The 9,595-nt window shown below is 47.8% G+C and overlaps 1 protein-coding gene across 1 annotated transcript in view; it reads right to left on the reverse strand.

Moving 5' to 3' along the window:
- ATPAF2 (ATP synthase mitochondrial F1 complex assembly factor 2) overlaps positions 1-9,520 on the reverse strand; it is a 15,534-nt gene extending 6,014 nt beyond the window's left edge. The window contains exons 1-4 of the mRNA XM_081805991.1: positions 9,208-9,520; positions 997-1,041; positions 583-735; positions 234-373 (exon numbers count right to left, since the gene is read on the reverse strand). Of these exons, the coding sequence (XP_081662117.1) occupies positions 234-373; positions 583-735; positions 997-1,041; positions 9,208-9,340 (471 nt within the window). The 5' untranslated portion in view covers positions 9,341-9,520. The remainder of the gene's footprint in view (positions 1-233; positions 374-582; positions 736-996; positions 1,042-9,207) is intronic.
- Positions 9,521-9,595: the final 75 nt, after the last annotated feature.

The raw sequence follows: 9,595 nt of genomic DNA on the forward strand, positions 1-9,595 counted from the left end.
CAGAGCCCAAACCCAAAGAGTTTAGCCAGCCCCTGCCCCGGTCTGCTCTAGTGTCTCAGCGAGCCACCATGTGTGGATGGAGGGTGCGCTCCAAGGGGAGCTGTCTCACCTCACCCACCTGGCCCCGTGCGTTCCTGCACTCAACCAATACCCACTGAGCGCCAACTGAGCCTCAAATGAGGGGCTGGCTATGCACTAGTGAGACAGACATGGCCCTGCCCTTCTGGGCTCACCAGGCGGTAGAAGAGACAGACTCTGAGAGTGCAAACATCGAATGGACAATTATCAATTGCAAACATGCTGGCAAAAGAAATGAGCAGGTGGAGTGACAGAAAATAAGAGAGCTGGGCATCGAGGGAAGGTGACACCTGTCCTGAGAGCAGAGGAGGAACTAAGTCATCCAGGACTGTTCTGAGCAGGGGAACCACAGGCGGCCGGGCAGGGAACGGTCAGCATGTTCAAGGAGGTGAGCGTGGCAGAACTCCAGCCCCGAGGGCCTTATCCGAATTTGGAAAGGAGTCTCGATTTTTGCCAGCTACCCTAGGAAGCCAGCCGCGTGCATCGGGGTAGAAGTTCAGGAACTGGTTACCAGGTGCATGGCGTAGAACTTGATGGTGTCCTGCTGGGAGTCCCATTCAGTGGCCACCGCAATGGCCAAGGCCTCGCTGGGGACAGTAAAGAGCTTGGCTTGGGGAGTTTTCAGCTTCCTGTGGTCCAGGTTTATCTCAAAGCCACCTTGAAAGATCAAATGAAAAGCTCTCAGGGATTGTTAAGTGGAATCAAGTGACCATTCCTATATTTAGCTACTTGAATCGGTGCAGACAAAGACAACTGCGAGTCCGTTCACGGAGGGCTTACAGAAACCTCCCCAACAAAAGCACGAAGGGTAATCTCACCGCCGAAACCGGCTAGAGATGAAAAATGTTTCTACCCATTCACAGGGAAAAAAAAGGAAAAGAAAAAGAAAAAGAGGCAGTCAAAATTTCAGACACTCACCTTCACCCTGTGTGATGCTGACATTCTGATAAAACCTCTTCCTTTCTGTAAAAGAGATTTTTCAGAAAGGCAGTTTAAAATAACATCGAGACAGCTCAGGAAGTGACAAGACCAGCTTGTGTCATTACTGCTAATGCTGATTGATTGGCTTGATTTTCATATCACTATTCAAGGTCTGCCCTACTCTATGCGGCGTAATCAAGGGCTCCTGATTAAAGCTTGGGCGGGGGGAGGGCATTCACTCTCCGGGGCTGAGGGAGAGACGGGACACACTGGTCAGGCCCCCGCCAGCCCCCGAGCCCAGGGACAGTCTGATCGCAAAGCATCTCGAAGCCGCGAACTATCTGATGCGACAGATTTTTCTAGCACCTTCTGCTTTAATTTCTAGGCAGGCTCCCCCCGCAACACCCCACCCCCACCAGCACTGCCCTCATGCCAGAACAATGTGCCCTAGCCCAGAGATGGTGTCTGAATGCAATAAAGCCAGAGACCTATTTTGGGCAAGAGTCTGATGCCCCTAAGACAGCAAAAGAGGAAAAGCGGTGTGGACATGTGCGCGCACGTGTGTGGCACAGAGGAAGTGAGAAGAGATCCCAGGAGCTTCTCTCATCCTCTCTATCCAATTAATTAACCTAATTAACCAGCATGCCTGCGTATTCGATGGGAACTCCAAACATTCGGGGAAAAGAGGGTGCCTGGGTGGCTCAGTCAGTTAAGCAACTGCCTTCGGCTCAGGTCATGATCCCGGAGTCCCAGGATCGAGTCCCACATCGGGCTCCCTGCTTGGCGGGGAGTCTGCTTCTCCCTCTGACCCTCCCCCCTCTCATGCTCTCTTTCAAATAAATAAAATCTTTTTTAAAAACTAAAAAAAAAGGGGGGGGGAATATGCGGCCTGTGAGATCTGAAAATAACTTGAATATAACCCCCTCTTAAAACTAAGAGTGCCTCCTAAGGAATTATGCAGACTCCTTTTACTAATAAAGAACAAATAGGTCACATTTTGGAAGCTAAAAACCATAACCCAGCTGTAACATTTGCGATAAACACAAAACCTTGCCTCGTTCGCTTGTTTGTTCTGTCACAAAAATCACCGGGGGCTAAGACCCTTCAGAGTCCCTGACTAAAGTTACTTGTTGGAAATACTGATGCAGCATGGGGAGGAGGAGAAGATTCATTCATTTTTAATGCTTTAGGAAAAAAAAAAACCCAAAGAACAAAAACCACGCTTAAGTTAAAATTAAATCACACAGACGATGAAAATCAGAACTTCGTTTGTGCAGGGGGGGAGGGGTGGTGGAGGGAGGGTGTCTGGCCTCCAAACGTGGTGTTTTTCGGTTTTCCACATCACGTCAGTGTTTTCATCAGTCTCGTGCTCTATCGTTGACGCTTTCCCAAAAAGGGCCCCAAATTGCATTTCCACAGCTGTGTTTTACTCAACGAAGGCCTGAACTGTTTTCCGACAAAAAAAAATTGCATGTCTACCACGAGCCAGGTACCATTCTAGGTACGTGGGATCAAACAGTGAATAAAAATGCCAAAAATCACTGTCTTTATGTAGTTTAAACAGTTTAAAAAAAAAAAAAAAGTGATAGGATCTGCCCACCAAGATGATGCTGTATTATTATGGCATGAATTGCCACCTCTATCTGAAATCATAATAGCGATTCTCTCACGCGTTTAACACCAAAATGGAATGTTTACCCCATCCTGGTGCTTCTGAATGCCCCAAGTTCACGTGCCATCCGGTCACATTCAGAGAGTGGATGAGACACGAATCTGGAGGCCTCCTTGTGTAGGTCTGGAGGCCTGGATTGAGGCACCCGGACCACATCCAGTATGTTCTCCAATGCCTGACCTGGGCAACGTGTCCAGAGCCAGACCAGGCAGGAAGTGGGAAGAGCTGTGAAAGCTGACTCATCTTCGCTGGGGGAAGGATCTGCCCCCATCAGCAGGAAGTGCCAGCAGAGAGCATTCTAGCACATGGCTGGACACAGCCCTGGGAGATGGGCCCAAGACGCCTGGATTTGGGACAGAAACTGACAGCATGGGCTAAACCTAAAGCTGCCAGGATGGTGAGGTTTCCCACGAGGAAGTCTTTTTTTTCCTCTGCTTTGGTGGTCAGGCCTTGCTTCCTCTGTCCTGGCCAGGTCCCCCTCTGTGCCTGATTAAGAGGAAAAAAATGGAAGGGAGTGGGAAGGATAGAAGGGCGAGGATGGGTCAACCAAAATTGCTCGTAACAGCAGTAAACCCTGCAGAAAGAGAGGACAGCTCCAGGCAAAAGGAGCACAAAGGCTGCCGGGCCTCTGAAGAGGGCAGGCAACCCCGTGCAGCGTGTTTTAGACAGGTGCTCTCCTGAATGCAGCGGATACGTGCAGGGGCAAACTCAACTTAGAACAAACTTCGGTGAGTACTAATCCTGTTCCAGGAAGTGGGGTAAGTCCTGGGGATCGAAATCAAAGCTCGTCCCTGCCCTCGAGGCACTTCCTGTCTACTGGGAAGCCGAACACTAAACCAGCCAAACAGTAAAGTCACTGATGGCCAAAGGCCGAGGGTCACTGGAGACACACACCAGGACAGCCTAATCTCATCATGGGCTAAAGGAAGACCTCCAAGCTGTCAGATTTCATCCGAGACCTGATGGTGAGGCAGGAGATAGCCAATCTGCACGGATGGATTCGTTTCTTGGAGGGGGGGTGTGTGTGGAAGGCATTTCTAGCAGAAGAAACAGCTTACATGAAGGTCCTCAGCCTCACGAGAGCATGAGAGTTTGGAGAACTAAAACCATGGACGAAAGGACAAGACTGATCTGTGCCAGATCTGGGGGAGGGGGCTGGGTAGGTCACAGTATGGAGGCAGAGGGAGCCAAGTTAGGGGTTCACATAAGCAAAGCCAGGATCTGGAAAATTCATTTGGTGGAATCCATGACCCCCAACAATGTTCTTCACCTGGGCCCTCAATGGCCTTGGGTCACAGAAAATAAATCATGAGACCAGGAACATGGAAGCACCCATGTTCTCAGTGAACACGGGACGAACTGACAGCAACAGGAACCTCATCTTTAAAGATGAAATTAACAGCCTAGCCTTTGAGCTCACACAGAACTCCACTCTATTGAGTATGAATCGCTCCCTTTACGGAACATCTGTTTCAGTGGCAAAAACACACTGAGTACCTTTTAGGTGTGGATTATGCAGATACAAAGAAATAGGTACGTGAAAAAGTGTTGAATTAAAGGCCGGCCACAAGAAAACAGGCTATTTAAGCAGAGAACTTAAAAAAACTGCTCATGTGTAGTGCTGAATTGGAAATTAATGTCCATCAGCAAGTCCCTTTTTCCTATGAGGTTTTTTCAATCCATATAAAGAAACAGGGTGTTTTCTGTGTCACTTCCCCTACATTCCTCCTCCTGTCCCAGGCGTCACAGACTAGTGAGTGATCTTTCTAACAGACTCAATTTTCGCCTGGCCTTTGCTTTGGAAAGACTCAAAGCCTCAGAACTACGACTCCCACAGTGCACCAAGAACAGAGGAAGTGCCCTCTGCCAGAGGTCTCAACACCTTTATCTTTTTAAACAGTGCCATCTGGCGGGCCTTAAGCCTTAAAGCTACATTTGACTTAGGGCATCCCTCCATCCATAATCCTAGGGCGGCTCCAACCGTTTTCAGGTATCAAAATTCTTCAGACCAACTATTTAAGAACTCTTACAACCCAATGATTAAAAGACAACCCAATTAAAAACTGGCCAAAGAATCTGAATAGAGATTTCTCCAAAGAAAATATATACAAAATAAGTACATGAAAAGATGCTGGACGTCATCATCATCAGGGAAACGCAAAACAAAACCAGAGAAACTACTTCACACCCACTAGGATGGCTATAATTAAAACAAAACAAAAACCCAGATAATAACTAGTGTTGGCAAGGATGTGGACAAAGTGAGACCTTCATACACTGCTGGTGGAAATGTAAACTGAAAAAGCGTGGCAGTTAAACCCTGGAAGAGTGTGGCAGTTCCTCAAAAAGTCAAACAGTTGCCATATGACCAGCAAGTCTACTCTTAGATATGTACCTATGAGAAATGAAAACATATGCCCAAACAAACAAAAAACCACAAACAAACAAAAAAAACATATGCCCACATAAAAACTTATACACAAGTGTTTATAGGCAGCATTCAGAATAGCCGAAAGAGGGAAACAACCCAAATGTTCATCAGTGGATGAATGGATAAATAAGATATGATAAGGCCATACAATGGAATATTACTCAGCTATGAAAGACAATGGAGTACTGATACGTGCTACAACTTGGATAAACCTTGAAAATAGACTAAATGTAAAAAAGCCAGCCAGAAAAGACCACATTCCATTTATGAAATGTCCAAACTAGGGAAATCTATACAGACAGAAAGTAAAATAGTGGTTCTCTAGGGAGAATGGGATAGGGAGGGAAGAAGATGATAACTAAAGGGTACAGGGCTTCTTTTGGGGTGACAAAAGTGTTCTAGAACTTTGTTGATAGTTGTACAACTCTGTGAGTATACTAAAAACCACTGAATTATACATTTTAAATGAGTGATCTATAAGTGAATTGAATCTCAATAAAGCTGTTAAAAAAATCTTCGGGGCAAATGCATCTGCCACAGCAATTAATGTAAATGAGCTAAATATCTAAATACAGTTTTTTTTCCAAATTGCTCTACCATCCTGGGGAGGGGTAGGCCAACTTTTTCCATAAAGAGCCAGAGTAAATATTTTAGGCTTGGCAGGCAACCAGTCAACTCAGTAGTTAAAGTAGCCTTAGATTATATGAAAATGAATGGGCATGGCTGTGTTCCAATAAAACTTTATTTAAAAAACAGGTGGCAGGCTGGGCTTTATCTACAGAATTTCCCTCAACCCAACATAACCATTCTATGAAGACGGGCCAAGTAATGCCTCTGAAGTGGTAGAGACTCTGAGAAGCTAAATGACTTGTCCAGGTGACAATTTGAAAACAGAGACAAGACTTTCAGCCTTGACTTCACTGGGTGTTGCACTCAGCCAGGCATGCAGCCTCTCCAGAACACCTTCCCCTCTAAACAGCTGATGGATCTCTGACAACTGGTACAGAGCCGGACCACCACATACCCTCACACAGGCCTCCTTGCTGCAAAATCTCCTCTAACACCCCAGTGATCCTTTCCCAGCCCCCTCCTCTCCTGACAACCTTCCCTGGCATGGCCATTCCTAAGGAGCCAAGTTCAATCTGCTTGCCAGAGTCTTCATGGAGAAGGCCCCCACTTGGGTTTAATATTGCACCATTCCGAAGACTCAAAGTGGTAATGTCTTTGCAGTGCACTCATAGGCCTGGTTTCATGGACATCTCTCCCACTGGGCTTCATTTTTTCATTCCTATTCTCTTTCATGTGCCAGCTACTTCCAAGAGCCTAAACTAGTAAAGGGTGCAGTAAAAAGGAAACAGATGGTAGATTACTTGCCACCATAATGGAAAATGGCACCGCTAATCCAAAAGAACGATCTGCCTGTGCCAATTTCAGTGAGCTCCACACGTGTCCACTTCGGTCATGTTGAACCTTCCCGGGATGTTGTAAAGGAAACTCTCGTTTTCCTTTACAGATTCACACAGACCCTCTCTGCTCCAAACGTCTGGGGGGGTTGCCACCAATCAACTCTGTGACATCAGCTGGGTGTCCTACAATTCAAAGAAGTTCTGACACTATCTGCCTGGAGATAGCATCGGATCCCAGAAGTTAAGCGCTCATGAGTCCCACAAGACTGCATTCCCCACTTCCTTCAGATGCCAACTGCAAGCCCAGGTTGTCTCCTAGGCTTCCAACCGCTGGCTATAAATCAGAGGTTCCCAGGACCCCTCCTCAGGTTTGATGAATTTGCCAGAGCAGCTCACAGAACTCTAGATAAAGATCTAACTTACTAGATTACCAGTTCATTATAAAAGGATGTAACTCAGGATCAGCCACATGAAGAGATGCACAGGGCAAGGTATAGGGGAAAGGGTGTGGAGATTCCGTGCCTTCTCTGGGCATGTTACTCTTCCAGCATCTCCAAGTGTTCACCACCCCTGAAGCTCTCTGAACCCCACAGTTCAGGGATTCTATGGAGGCTTCATTATATAGGCATGGTTGATTAAATCACAGGCCATTAGCAATCAAGTCGATCTCTCCAGCCCTTCTCCCCTCCCCAGAGGTCAGGGGGTGGGACTGAAAGTACCAAACCTCTGATCTTGTGGTTGGTTCCCCTGGCAACCAGCCCCCATCCTTAGATACTTTCCAAAAGCCACCTCATTAACATAACCTCAGGTGTGGTTGAAAGGGGCTTATGAATAAGATACTGCTTTCAACTTTATATCTCTGGAGCTACTTTAGGACAAAAGACCAAATACAACAAAGCCTCTTCTATAGCTCTTATTGCTTAGTAAACTACAAGGGTTTTAAGAGATGTGTGCCAGGAACTGAAGGGAGACCAAATACAGACAGTTGACCCTTGAACAATGTGGGTTGGAACTGCACAGGTCCACTCACACCTGGATTTTTTACAGTACAGTAGATGTTATTTTCTCTTCCTCCTGATCTTTTCCTTATGATTCTAATTTTCTCAATAACATTTTCTTTTATCTAGCTTATTTTAAGCATATTGAATATAATACATGTAACATACAAAATGTGTGTTACTCGACTGCTATTGGTAACGCTCCGGGTCAACAGTAGGTTATTAGTAATTAAGTTTTGGGGGAGTCAAAAGTTATATGTGAATTTTTGATGGGGTGGTGGTAGTGGTGCCCTAACCCTTATGTTGTTCCAAGAGTCAACTGTATATTTCTTCTTATAACTCACAATATCACAAATGCCCCTCCTTCTTCTTCTTTACTGGCTCTTCATGGCCCACTTTCAGGCCCTTCAACTTGGACCCTGACAGGTGAAACCTCAGCTACTTGCTGCATCCAGCTCTCTCCATTTGTATAAAATTATGAAACTTAACAGAAGGACCCTCAGAGGCAACCTAGTCCTTCAACTCATGAAGGAAAATGAGGCCCAAAGGAAGCAGCCCGGTGCCCAAGATCACACAGTACCTCAGAGGTTCAGCCAGCGTTAGACCCCAGATTTGTACTTCTGCCACAATGTCAAACTACCTGGAGAGTTCTAGATTTTCTAAAGTAAGTAGTGTTACAGCAAAGTCCCTCACAGCCTGCAGTCACCTCTGAACTTGTTCTGGCCACCCAACACTCTTCCTCCTCCTCTCCACTGAACTCCAACTCATCTGTCAAGACTCAGCTGAAATGTCCTTTCAATCAAGACCCTTTCCAGACCCTCAAAACCCCCAAGATGGGAGTAGGTGCTTCCTTATGTTCTCACAGCTTCTTTGTACTTCCCTTATCACAGGATATTATACGCTGTTGTTTAACGAGACTAGTATAACCTGCAGTGATCTATAATGACAGTGATCATTAGGTAGGACCATGCCTGCCTTGAAGACCACCATGCCTCCAGCTCTGAGCACAGAAAAACTAACTGAATGAAAAGAGTGTTACTACTCTTCACTCATTTAAGGGAGTCATTCCTTTACCCTAAAACTCTCCCCAGAATCAGTGAAAGAGTCACTACCTTCTTCTAGGCCTTATCAGTCAGAAGGAGAGAAAGGAGGCACCAGGGTCAACTCCTGAGAAGAAACGGCAGGTATTGTGGTAGGACAGTGGGAGGGAGGGTCAGGAAACCTGCAGAGAAACTGGCCAGGATGGAAGACTGAATGCCCACTGAATGCCCCGGTTCCAGGACCCTTCTGTGCCCAGCCACGGGGACACAGGAAAAGGTCAGGCCGACCGATGCCCTCCACAAATTTCTGAGTCTGCTCTGTGACTTAGGTGTAGTCCTGATCGAAAACCCGAGTTTCCCTGTCTGAGAAGAATGCCATCTGCTTTCCTTATTGGAAAAGAAAACCATAAGCTTTGAGACAAGCTGCACGTGCCAAATGGCAACTACTGTCTCACGCAGTGATGCGATGTGTGCCCTCGGGTGGTCTGCCCTTGCCTGGGCTTCTATTTTCCCCGATCCGTAGCGGGACCTGACTGAACTGCGTAACCTCACGAGCCTGAGCCCTGCCTCGGTTACCCCGCCCTGCACAGCCGAACCCCTCAGCCCACCTTAGCCCGGCTCGGGCCCTGGCCAAAAGAGAATGTGCCCTGGCCTCCCTCACCTGTTGGGGGCGCGTAGGCCCGGGCAGGGATTAGGGGGTTTGGCCCCGGCCGCACGGAGGCGGTGAGGGCACCCCGGGGCGGGTTCAGGAGGCGGCGCCCGGCGTGCCGCAGCCGGAGGCAGCTCCTCCACATCGCGCCCGAAAGCCTGGGAAGACGACCGGCGCGAAACCTGAGAGCAGGAAACAGAGCGAAGGGATCCCCAAAGCCGCACGCTCAGGCTGTACGGAAACCTGCCTCCACCTCCCCAGAGTCCTCAGCCTCCCCTGGACGCCGCCATCTTCCGCATGACACCAGCGGCGCGCCGTCGCTCCTGCGCGCCTCCTGCGCACACCCCCAGTCAATCAGCATCACAAACGCACCTCGCCCCGCCCCCTCTACGCCGCGCCT

This window comes from Leptonychotes weddellii, chromosome 15 (assembly GCF_054177405.1).
Source record: "Leptonychotes weddellii isolate Sample4059 chromosome 15, ASM5417740v2, whole genome shotgun sequence".
Lineage (NCBI taxonomy): Eukaryota > Metazoa > Chordata > Mammalia > Carnivora > Phocidae > Leptonychotes > Leptonychotes weddellii.